Source organism: Python bivittatus, unplaced genomic scaffold (genome assembly GCF_059951505.1).
Source record: "Python bivittatus isolate LINGU-HERP-01145 unplaced genomic scaffold, Pbiv_v1 ctg000840_np1212, whole genome shotgun sequence".
NCBI classification, from domain to species: domain Eukaryota; kingdom Metazoa; phylum Chordata; class Lepidosauria; order Squamata; family Pythonidae; genus Python; species Python bivittatus.
The window spans coordinates 33,816,328-33,829,529 of record NW_028277113.1 but is presented as its reverse complement, the minus strand read 5'-3'; the positions used below and the strand labels follow the sequence as shown (position 1 = coordinate 33,829,529).

At 37.7% G+C, this 13,202-nt stretch overlaps 1 protein-coding gene across 2 annotated transcripts in view; it reads right to left on the bottom strand.

Moving 5' to 3' along the window:
- Positions 1–11,124: 11,124 nt before the first annotated feature.
- Positions 11,125–13,202, bottom strand: part of DLGAP1 (DLG associated protein 1) — a 104,845-nt gene continuing 102,767 nt past the window's right edge. For both annotated transcript variants that reach the window (XM_007429225.3, XM_007429226.3), the window contains one exon: positions 11,125–11,343. In XM_007429225.3, coding sequence (XP_007429287.3) covers positions 11,134–11,343 — 210 coding nt within the window. In that variant the 3' untranslated portion in view covers positions 11,125–11,133. The remainder of the gene's footprint in view (positions 11,344–13,202) is intronic.

Here is a 13,202-nt window from a genome sequence, read left to right as displayed (position 1 = left end):
TTGAAGGACACCAGAAACAAAATTGTAGACCTGCACCAGGCTGGGAAGACTGAATCTGCAATAGGCAAGCAGCTTGGTGTGAAGAAATCAACTGTGGGAGCAATAATTAGAAAATGGAAGACATACAAGACCACTGATAATCTCCCTTGATCTGGGGCTCCATGCAAGATCTCACCCTGTGGTGTCAAAATGATCACAAGAACGGTGAGCAAAAATCCCAGAACCACACAGGGGGACCTAGTGAATGACCTGCAGAGAGCTGGGACCAAAGTAACAAAGGCTACCATCAGTAACACACTATGCTGCCAGGGACTCAAATCCTGCAGTGCCAGATGTGTCCCCCTGCTTAACCAGTACCTGTCTGGGCCCGTCTGAAGTTTGCTAGAGAGCATTTAGATGATCCAGAAGAGGATTGGGAGAATGTCATATGGTCAGATGAAACCAAAGTAGAACATTTTGGGCTAAACTGAACTCGTCGTGTTTGGAGGAGAGAGAATGCTGAGTTGAATCCAAAGAACACCATACCTACTGTGAAGCATGGGGGTGGAAACATCATGCTTTGGGGCTGTTTTTCTGCAAAGGGACCAGGATGATTGATCCGTGTAAAGGAAAGAATGAATGGGGCCATGTATCGTGAGATTTGGCGTGAACACCTCCTTCCATCAGCAAGGGCATTGAAGATGAAACGTGGCTGGGTCTTTCAGCATGACAATGATCCCAAACACACTGCCCAGGCAACGAAGGAGTGGCTTCGTAAGAAGCATTTCAAGGTCCTGGAGTGGCCTAGCCAGTCTCCAGATCTCAACCCCATGGAAAACCTTTGGAGGGAGTTGAAAGTCCGTGTTGCCCAGCGACAGCCCCAAAACATCACTGCTTTAGAGGAGATCTGCATGGAGGAATGGGTCAAAATACCAGCAACAGTGCGTGAAAACCTTGTGAAGACTTACAGAAAACATTTGACCTCTGTCATTGCCAACAAAGGATATATAACAAAGTATTGAGATGAACTTTTGATATTGACCAAATACTTATTTTCCACCATGATTTGCAAATAAATTCTTTAAAAATCAGACAATGTGATTTTCTGGATTTTTTTTCTCATTTTGTCTCTCATAGTTGAGGTATACCTATGATGAAAATTATAGGCCTCTCTCATCTTTTTAAGTGGGAGAACTTACACAATTAGTGGCTGACTAAATACTTTTTTGCCCCACTGTATCTAGCACAGTGTTTCTCAACCTTGTCAATTTTAAGATGTGTGGACTTCAACTCCCAGAATTCCCCAGCCAGCATGGCTGGCTGGAGAATTCTGGGAGTTGAAGTCAACACATCTTAAAATTGACAAGATTGAGAAACACTGATCTAGCATGTTAAGTTTCTGATGTGTAAGCAGTGGTTTGTGGGACTGATTTCAGCTCACTGTGAAATGAACTGTTTGCTTATCTTGTACCTGAGCCCAAAATGATATGCCAAGCTGCTTATATCAAAATTTGCTGTGACTAGCTGAAATTGTTTGAAATCTGAGATGCATTTGCTGTCAATATGGCTACTGGTTTTGTGAATGTGTCAGATTTATCAGCAGCTGTAGTTTTTACTCTTAGCCAATGACCTTGTGTTCAGTGTGTCTTAAATTGTTTCAGCTGTTATCTGTCTACGCTTCAACACTTTCCCTACAGATACTTGTCTTCTATTGGAAATCTTATTATGAAGTTTGTTTAGTTGGCACACAAGATGTTTTTGGTTAGATTAAATTATTTTCAGTGTAGCAGTAATCATGCTTTTCTCTAAGTGAACAAACACAGAATTAATAAAACTTTGTCCTTATGAGAAACAGCAAAAACACTTTTCGGCCACGAGGTTCAACTGCTTTTGGCTTAACACCACTGCAGTGAGAGAACAAGAAAACATATCTTGGAGGAAGGGAAAATGTCCGTAATAAAAGCTTGTTTATTTTGTTTCTAAACCAGGGATGCATTATGGTTTGGTGGGCAAGGGTTGGATTAAAAAGATTTTTAGAGGGATGAGGCTCACAAAATGAATGGTTTCTATCAATGTGGGCAGGACTGAGTTTTGGAGTGATGTTTAGAGGTTTTCTTTGTTTCTTTTAAACTAAATATGATATACCTATTTTAGGGTTTATTCTGCAATAAACCTTGTTTCCCATTTCAAAATGGCAAGAAATGACTATGATTGTTAGTTTAAACAATCATAGTGAGAAAGAGGGACCAAGGACTAGTGAGAGGCCTCATGAGGTACACCCTTGACCTAAGCTATAAAAATCTGGTTTGGATGTACTACATATTTAGCTGTGAGTTCTACATTTACTTACCTAAGAGCAAAACTCACTGAATGCAGGTATACCCAAAACTATTCCCATTCTTCTATTTCTGTGCAAATTTAAGATTCAGCATTGTAAAGTGGCCAACAATACTTCAGTTTGGGGAGGACCCTTCAGTGTGAGGCCTGGGGTGTACCCCGGTAACAAGAACATCTGCTTTCATGTTGCAGCATTTGTAACTAGGAAATAGGAAAGGGACAGGTATGGCTCATGAGAGTCCTAGTACCTATAGAAATTTCCAGATGAGATATTGGGCCTACCAGCAACTCCAAAAGCCACATTTGGCTACTTTACTGTTTAACTGTAGTACCTGCCCCAAACTTTCCATCTCTGTTAGGATGACACCTTGAGCCTAACTAGTACAGATACTGGTTTATGAATAGCAGATGGTAGAAGCCACTGCTGACCTAATAAAGAGGAAAGAAACAGAATGAATCATGGATTTCCAAAAGGAGCTTAGGGGAGGTGAATATGGGGAAGAGAGAGACAATTTTCTTAGGGGAAGCTTTCATGTTGTGTTTCATAGGACAGCTACTTTGCTAGTAAAAGAAAAACAGGGCTATAGTTCAGTGAAAAAAATATGATTTGTACCTAGAACATTTGCAATTTAATTAATCTTGCTATCCCAGGTGAAAGCATTTGTGCCTGAAATCTTGACGATCTATCAAAATACTTGAGGGACAAAATCTCTCTCATTTAACAGTTTCTACCTGCAATGGGACTGTAACTCTCATAATTCCCAAATGGCTGAGTTCTGGTTTAAATCCAAACATAGTTGAAGGGCACCAGATTAGGAAAGGCTGATCAAGAGCTGCTTGATGGTATGACATTTGAAATTATCAGCTCATATTTCTAATGCCACTTATTTTAAAGAGCATATATATTATAGAAATTATTTTTGTTTCAAAATAAAATATTTCATCAAATACAGTTATTGTTCCTTGTTCCAGAAAAATACAAATTTAGAAAAGTTAGATTGCACAATTAAGACCACCTGATTGCAGAAGAACAACAAACAGCTAAAAAATTTCTATCTATATTGTTGCATATACAATCTCTGGTTTACATTGGCTACTCCAAGATGATGAATTATAAGGTAATTTCAAATCTTTTTAGAAGTTGGATTCATTGTGCCTTTCCATTTGTGGAAAGGATCTTCCACTATCCGAAGATATTTTTTTCTTCCACCTAAGTGATGCATGAAAAAAAATGAATTTAAACCTAGAGCTATTCTGCTTATGGAAACGTTTATGGAAGCATAACTTCTGTAGCTCTTGCATTTTATACTACTGCATAAACATTTCCATTATCAGAATGTGCAAGCATTCACAGACCAGCATATAGAGTTGATTTTCATTCCATTTATCATTCTTTGGATCCAAATAGAGTCTTTAAACACAAATGCATTAGACTTTATTTCAAGTCTTGAAATAAAGTCTGACATGTCTTGTACCAACAAGTAATTGTATATGTACATGGCACTAATCACTATGCTACTTTTTAGATTTGAAAGACAGAGCAGGGGATGATTCAAGCTTTTGCCTGATACACCTTACTGGGGAAACTCCTAAACAATAAAGTGGTCATAGAAACAAAACTGTATAATACTTGCTTTTGCTAGTGCTCCACTGCAAATTAAGTTGAGGTAATATCTGTGGAGAGCAGGTGCCACAGACTTGCCCTTCAGAAGTTTTTTGCAATTGCTGTTTAAACACAAAAGATACAGTATAATGTTTACTATTTAGTACAGTGTGGAATACTGCAACTGCAGAATGCTAGGTTGTGATTGGTGGAGGTTAAAAATATCCAGATGTGATTTGAAGGATAGGGGACATGAACCTCTGTCCTTTTTCATCATGATCAGATCAGTCTCTAATTATTTTGGAGATGCTGGATGTCTATTTAGTTGATCTACCTGAGATGGTCCATCTGATGGATTCTCTGGGTTTCTTGGAGAGACCCTTTGGGAATTTTCTAAGGCCACGGTAGACAGTTCTTCTGAGGCTTACTTATAGTCTCAAGTATGGAGGTGGCTGTAGCCTTAGACATGAAGAGAGACATAAGCAGTCTGTCTCTCTTCACTGATCCAAGCACTTCCTCAGTTTACTGAGGAGCTTCAGGAGATGAAGTGACAGAGGAGACATCTGGAACACAGCTGGCAACAAAATGAGAAGTGAGCCTGACTGAACATGGATAAGAACTCAGGAACTTACTCTGAGGAGTAAGAGTGGTGAAAAGGCATTATTTCTTTGCTTTTATTGCATCCATAGAATGTCACAGTGACATCTGGGGTAAGTTTGAACCTGTGAGTCTTGAAGAAATAGAGTTCTCTGGCATGTCAGCCCTGCCACTTGTAGCTTAGATCCTTGTCCTGTCTGACTCATGAAAGCTTTCAAGGGAAGTAACAGGAAGCTGGGTTCAGGCAGTGAAAATGCTTCTTTCCTTGAATGGGTGTTCCTGCATGCCTTGAAAGAGGTAATGGTGTGCCCTCTCCTCAAGAAGCCACTGTTCAACCTGGCAAGTCTGGATAACAATATGTCAGTCTTAACCTTTGTTTTCTGGGGAAGCTGTTGAGACAGTGGTGGGTCTACAATAGCAGACAGGCCCAGATAATCCCATTTCCTTCAGAGCTGTTTTGGTCTGAGTTTCAGGCCTGAATATCATAAATGACAACCCTTCAAGGTAGACCAGGTCAAGAAAGAGATACTAAAAGGATTCCAGGAATGCTATTTCATTGATGTAGGGTTGTTAATGGAATCCTGAAAGCCTGTTCAAAACCTTCACTATCCCCTTTTTGAGGACAACAAGGTCAAGGTGGGGCTGTTCTGAATCCCCTTCTCACACTTTTTGCTTTCCCAGGACTGAGCAACTGTTTTATCTCTCTCACTTCCTTCTCAAGCCCAGAGCTAAATTCCTTTACACTGAGTGCTCTTGTTGATAATCCGTGGAAGGACCAGGATACAAGAAATGTGATCTTCCTGGTCCTGCTTATCTGTCAGTGGTATTCATGGTATTATTCTGAACCACCTATGAGGGTTGGGACTGGGGACTTTTTTTTTTTGTATTGGTTTGAATAGGTGGATCACGTTGGCAGTGGTAGGAGAGAGAATTTGAACCAGAAGGAATTCCATTAAGGGTTGCCACAGGACTTGATGCTTTCCCCTCCCCATATTAACATCTGTGTGAGGTCACTGAGTGAGATCATTAGCCAACATGGAGTCAAGTGTCATCATTATGATGACACTCAGCTTTATAGCTAAACTGTGGGTCAGATAGGAGATGTAACCAAGGCCGTGTCCAGGTGCTTGAAGGCTGTTGGCATCTGGATGGAGATGAACTGGTTCAGGCTCAATCCACAGAGATAATTGGTTCATAATCTGGGGATCTTCCTGGATTCTCAGCTTCTGTTAGAAAAAGTGGCAACTGTAGCTAGAAGGCCACTTGCACGATTTCATCTTGTGTATCAATTATGACTTTTCCAGAAGTGGAAAGCCCTCTTTACCATCTCTCATACCTTGGTCATCTCTCATGCATAAACTGCCCAGAAGTTTCAGATTGTCCAGACTCACCACAAAAACACTTGAGAACTGCTCGTTGTCACCTTCAAAGCCCTTCATGGGTCAGCACCTTAGAATCTTCAAGACTGCCCACTCCCAGTGGTTCCTGCCAAGCTATAAGATCCAGAACAGAAGATTCCCCCTGGGTCCCTTCCTTGAGAGAATGTCACTTGCAGGAACCCAGAGGAGGGCCTTCTCAGTTGCTGCCCCTTCCACATCTGGAATAGCTTTGCCCTGGAGATCAGTTTGGCCCCTACCTGGCTGAATTCCAAAAAGCTATAAAGATGATTTTCTGGCATGTCTGTGAGGTCTAATATGTTGTCCATCCTTTGGCAAGAATGTTGCATGGGATTGGTTGTTAGCAAGACCTGGGGTATTTTGATTTTTTAAAATGTATTTTGTTTTTAATCTGATTATTAAGTATATGTGCCAGTCAGTTATGAGTGGAGTAGCATATGAGCCCAATAAATAAGCAATTTAATAAATAACTTAGATTACATAAACATTGGTTCACTCATGCATAAAGGGGGATTTTAAAATTCACAACCAAAATTCTGATGACTTTTGAGTAAATGATGTATGGAGAATGAAAATGTGAAAACTAATAAAAAAAAAAAATGGAGGCTACTCCATATGGCAAAAAACAAAAACAAAAACAAAAAACCCAACCCTGAATGAACTGTTTTGCCAAATATTTTTGATGACTTTTAACATATACCTAGTAGTGCTACCAACAACCAACCAACCAAGCTAGAAGAGAAGGATTCTTAGTTGTATTGGGCACCTTTACCCTGGTATTTTGATGCTCATAGATGATTATCTCATCACTACTAAAAGAACATCTGAAATAATTCAGCAAAAACATCTATCTATCTATCTATCTATCTATCTATCTATCTATCTATCTATCTATCTATCTATCTATCTATCTATCAGGATCTGTTTTCCCAAGGATTAGCAAGGATGGTGTGAGAACAAATGTTCATATAAGTCTTTGCAGAGTCAGTCTAACATTCTATCCTGTAGTTACCCAGAAGAGCTGTTTTTTGCTCCAGACATCATACAATCACATCAAAAGCATTTTTTTTTTTTTTGGCAAAAAGGGAATAAAAATTTGTATTGAAAAGCCACAGCTCTTACAAGCAGTGCATTATTTATTTTATTAATTTGCTCTTTTTACATTACGGGAAACATTAATCTATTTACATTTTTTTGTGTGTCCACATACCAGATAGGTAGATAATCCTATGAAAAACTAATTCAAAATGCCATATAATGCTCTCCAGCCTTCCATCTAAAGTTTTTCAAACTGTAGCAGTTTTGCAAAAAAAGGAAAAAACAAAAAAAAAACCCGGATTATCCTGACTGGGAATGCATCTAGAATGCATCTATGTCACTGATTCTGATTCACATTCTAGTAAAACTATGCATTATAACTTTAAAAAAATGAACTGTAAATTCATAAATATAAAATCCAAATTAAAGTGATAGTGCATAACAAAACATTAAGGGGACACCCAATAAATAAATGGAAATATATTATAAATAAGATACTAGCATTTACTTTTTTCATATTAAAATGTTTAATCTTTTTCTTTATCTCTCATTACAAAAAGAACAACAGTGCACTCTTATGTGTGTCTACTCAGAAGTAAGGCTCAGGCTAAATGAGATTACTCCCAGATTAATTACAGTCTAAACCTGTAATCCTGCCAGGCTTCCCCAATTTGGCACCATCGAGATGGGTTGGCCTAATGTGCTTGGAATTACTAAAAGATCTAGAAGTAACTCCAAAATATCTGAAGGCACCAGGTTGGGAAAAGGTGTTAAACCATATTGAGTGGAAGTAAACTCTGTTTCACTCAGTGGCACTTACATCTAAGTAGACTTGCATTGAATTGCACTGTTAAAGATATTTTATGGAAAGATCTGCAAAAATATATATAATAAATATTTTAAAACTTTTGGTTTAAGAGGTCAACCTCTTTTTTTTTTAATACCCCCCCCAACCCCAATTGTACTTTAAAACATTGATTGCACCTTTTTTGTACAGATTTGGGAATTTGAATAAAATAAGCCCTACAAATTCAATTAAAATAATACAAGATACAATTTAGCCAATTAGAGTTTCTAATTCACACTGATTTCAGTGGAAGAAATCTGAGCACGTGCTTAGCTTCCCTGCAGAAACTAATGATTTGAAAGTGTTTTTTTCTTTTTGCTCTGTATGGATAAAAGGTCAGCAAGAGGTAACCAGAGTAAAGCAGTAGTTTGATTTATAGACTTGCAGTGCCAAAGAGTAATCTGGGTGGCACTACTGTCCACCGCAGGATTGCAGTTCCTCAAATTAGACCACATCCTCATATCGCATGCAGATGTTCAAAATCCTCATGTCTTCTGCATTTTTCTGGGAATTTATTAGAAGATATAATTGTTTTGTCTACATCAAACCCAAATGAATAATCAGGCATCATGTTAACAGATTCCTTTAAGTTATGATGTGCAAATACATCTCTCCTAAAATATAAAATTAAGTTGTGATCCTCTCCATTTTTTCCCAAGTGAAAATCCAAATAAAACAATCAGCTACTTTGTAGTACATCATTGTTTGTAATCATGTGGTATATGACACTGATATATTGCCTTATCTTAACACAATTTTTTTCAAGCAGCATTTCAGCTAGTGTTAAACCTTTTTTCGTGGGATTCAAATACTGCGGAAATAATATAGTTCTGAAAATTTATCTGTTTGACAAGTTTTGCGCATCTGTGTACGAAGAGCCCAATTTTTAAAAACATGTCTATATTTCAAGGTGGCTACTGATACTATATAGACTGCAAACAACGTGTAAGCCTTCAAATTTTAAAAAGAGGCTATAGAGTAAAGCAAAACGTTCTTAACATAATACAATTCAAATGTTGCAAGTCAGACTTTCTGTTTTGAGTTAACACTGGATTTTTCATCCTTGTCTTTAAAAGTCTTTAAAATATGAAAGTATTAGCCCTTTACTTGTAAAACACAGCAGTGATATTTTGTGCCCTGTTTATAAGTGTATAGCTTGGATATATCAATGGCTTTGAGAGGTAGCAAATTTTCTAGTGATTTTACATTTTATTCTAAGATTTCCATACCTGTTACCTCTCCCAGGTTCTTGGAAAAAAAAGAGCGCCTAACAATGATGCTGTATTATTACAACATGTTCTGGCATGATCTATAGATATATATTCTCAAAGAAAAAAGGCACAAAACAAAAAGCCAGCTTTTGAGTGGTAATTCTATCACTGTGAGATTGAACTATGTAATTTTACTACTCAACCAGTTAAGAGTTCCGTATTTGGAAAGTTTTAACCTTAAGAGAACTGAAAGCCAGCTTTGATAATACATAGAATACAAATCAGTCAGTCAGTCAGTGTATTTCATTAGCACTGGATCACTTCTTTAAAGTTCTTCCTTGATCTTGTCAGCAAATACCGTTTTCCATACTCAACATGGATGCCAATATGGGTGAAGTTAAATTTTCAAATAAGAAATGAGCCACAATTCTTTGCCCATGTCACTTGGGAGGATACAACTAAAAAAGGGACATATAGTCCAGAACTATAATCTATTGAGTTTTTTTAGTCTTACCCATGATTTTGGCAACAGAATGTAGACCAAGCCTTGCAAATGAACCCAACACCTCCATTAGGACATGAACTGTTAATTCTCTAGTGCCTTAAACATGCACTTTCCTTAAAACTGTGGTCCTTGTCAAATCATCATGCTTTCTGCTAGTGTGACAGTTTAGTCAGATTGCTTTCCACAGTCCTATGCCAGAGAATTCCTTATTACAGCTAAGCAGTGCTTCATATATGGTTCCAAAAAAGGTGTTTTATGTTGCCAAGTCTGGAGACAGCTACATGATCCTAGGAAAAGACATGGCTGCTTTAAAGAGTCATAAACAAGTTCTATGTTGGTCCTCCCAAGTGCTCTGAAGCACCTTTTTGAAATTATTTCCGAAGCTCTGCATAGCCCTGTTGTTTATCAGTCTTGTTTCCAAACAATCTAGCATTATGTGTAGACTACATATTTTAAAACAGTTTTGTAAAGAAAGGTATTCCTATTTTAAAGAGGAGACCAAAGGGGAAAGTATTAAACACTTGATATCAACAGTCATGAGTAGTGTACAACATGTATTTCATTTACAGCATTTTAGTAACAAACAGCTGTGTGGAGATGTGCAAAATCTGAAAGCTCATCAAGGTTAGGAAATCATCAATTGATTTTCCCCTTTAAAATGCATACATTGTAATAGGAAATGACAATATAGTACAATGTTAAAAATTCTTACTAATTGTTTGGATGAAAATACTCTAATCCAATTATCAGTCATCTTTTTAATTCATCTCCTAAGCTTTCTTTTTATTGCCTTAAAAATATTACTACCTTGGAAGATAGATTTTACAGTCTTCTCCTGATCAAAAAGATTCTAAGTTGAGTTTGAGGAAATAAAGTGAGGCAGTTTGTGCAGCTGCTAGTCTTTTCATGGAATGGCGGACATTTCATCTCCATGACTCATTTGAACTTTTACTGCAATATACCTATCTCCCCATCTCCTTCCAGAATGACAGATGAAAAGGATTATCTTGAAAGATCAAAATCATATGTGTCTCTTTTCTAAAAAATAAAATAAAATAAAAAATAGTCATATAAAGAAGGGATTCTGAGCCCAAGCTCCATTCACTATCAATGAGGAAGACAACAGAATCCTAAAGGTATTACCCTGCAATACTGGATTTCCAAAATACCAAATAATGGAATATTGCTGTACACTAGATAACAGACTACCTTTAAGGACCAAGGATGAATAAATTGGTGCATCTACTGTACAGGTCTGTGTGTGTGTGTGTGTGTGTGTGCGCGTGCGCATACATGTGTGTACATGAGACAGAAAGGAAGAGAGATGTTATTTGTGGGCGCATGGGATTCTTTACAAGAGGCAAGGTGGGCAGCATCAGTACATATGGCAAAGCACTAGGTTGACATGGGCAAACCTTTAGAAAGCAAGAGATGTTAGCAAAACCCTCTTGGAGAATTGACAGTTACACCACAGAAGTGTTAATTCATTGGGAGAGAAGAGAGAGATAAAAGGAAGAGGTGAGAAATACAAGTACATATTGGTATCTCTGAGCATGGACCTAGGGCAAATTATACAAGAGATGTTTCTTGCCATTAACAGTCCTCCTGGTTGGATCCCTTCATAGCCTGGTCTGGGCTTCGGGGATGTAAATCTCAATGCTTTCGGCGCTTTCAGTGGCTGAGTTCTGACGAACCGATGCAGCTCGTTTGGCAGCCATCAGCCGTTTCCGGGCCTCCTGACGCTGTGAGCTCTCCAAAGAGCGTTCCCGAATGAGTGGCACCTGACCTTTCGAAGGCTTCTTTGGCACTGGAGGAGGGGCCCTTCTCTCCTGATCAAAGCAGAAGGTTAATGACATTATACAGCTTCTCAGGGGAAAAATTTAAAGAAAGGGCAGGTGGGGGAGACAAACAAACTAGGACAAGTCAGTGGTTAGAAGATACTTGTTTACCTAAAGTTAACTCACTTTATCTTCATTGAACTGGTATTCAAAGACTTAAAAAAAGAACATAATCTTAAGGCCAAAAAGGATGGCATTGATAGCAGTGCTAGTTCTCCATGGACACGTCGTGTCAGCTACCCGTCTGAGGCTCAAAGGGATGAAGCTCCCACCATTAAATATTGTATGCAGTTCCTGCTGTGCAATTTAAATTCCTCTTCTGGATACCCGGAATTAGAAAGGAGAGCATTTTTAGTACTGCCGCTTAATACAATGTCATAATTCTATAATCTTAGAAAGTCACATTGTAATTAATATCACCTGCCACCTAATTATTAATAAAACTCTTGGGTGTTCTTAATAAATTAACTCAGCATAATAGAATAGTATGTAATAGAAATGAAAGACACAGATAATGAGCATTGACCCCTTATATACAATATACATACACAAGACTAAATGGGCTTACAACACTGAAGACTTATGGATATATTTCACAGTCATATGAACTAGCAGCCTGAGGTTAGTTATCACAGCAAAATTTGAAAACAAAATGAAAAAGAACATATGGTTGGTGGTGACTGGCCATGGTAACATTGCATACTTTGGGGTGCAATGTGCTTCTTAAAAGTATAGCATCAGAGTCAACAATCTACAAATTGAATTCAATTACAAATTCAAAAGTGGGTGGGAGGGGTTACTTAAAAATAATTCTGAGAACATACATTAATCATCACTTTGGCATCTAAAGATATCATAGTTAATAAGGAACAGATCTGTATATATCCACATGATATATATCAATATATCATATACATATATAGAAAGAGAGAGAATGAGAGGGAGAAAGAGAGAGAGAGAGAATGTGGGTATATTACATCTAGACTTTACATCTAGGATCCAAACTAGGGCTGGGCAGCAATCTGGATGTGAAGGGGAAAGGAATGCGGGAGCCATACATGTGTATGCTTCCATAAATTAAATGCACAATTCCTGGGATTGCATGATAGTAGCTGTGGGAGCTCAGGAAAAGATGCAGCTTCTTTAAAGAGATGCCAACAGATGTTACATTAGTGCCCGATGTGTTCCAGTTCACCTTTTCCCCTTCGAATCTGGATTGCTGCACCGTTCTAATCCAAAATATATATCTGTAGTCTCTAGTTTTCTAAAAATTATATGGTATTCCATTTTGATAATGATTCCTAAAGGGATTATTCATTGCATTATGCTCCATGAGTGTCATTATAATTTATCATTTTCTTATTGTTGATCAAAACAGCTGTTTGCTGCTTGTGTTAATGGAAATGAATTTGTTTGAAACATGACATTCGTTCTGCATGCAAAGAATGAACTATGCTGTTTACCCAAGTTTAGGATGAAGGATAACAAGCACAAATATAAAAACAGTTTCACAGATATTTTCATCTTTTGCTTAAATAGGGAAAACAAACAGCTTAATTTAAATATTAACGTAGCCACACTTGGTAACTATGAACCACAGAATATATTCTTTCATTACAGGTTGTCAAACCATCCTGGTTTTTTGTTTTGTTTAATTTTCTCCTTTTGCTGAGTTTATCATTAAAGTATTGGTTTCTTATGCTAGCAAGAAAACTTTGACCTATTTAGGTATCGTAACATCTAATAAAAATATAGGGTGTTTTAGGATCACCAAAAATTTTCATCTTAGAACTGGTGTCTTGTGGAACTTAGAGAGGTAATCACTTATCAATATTTTGGTTTGGGACAAG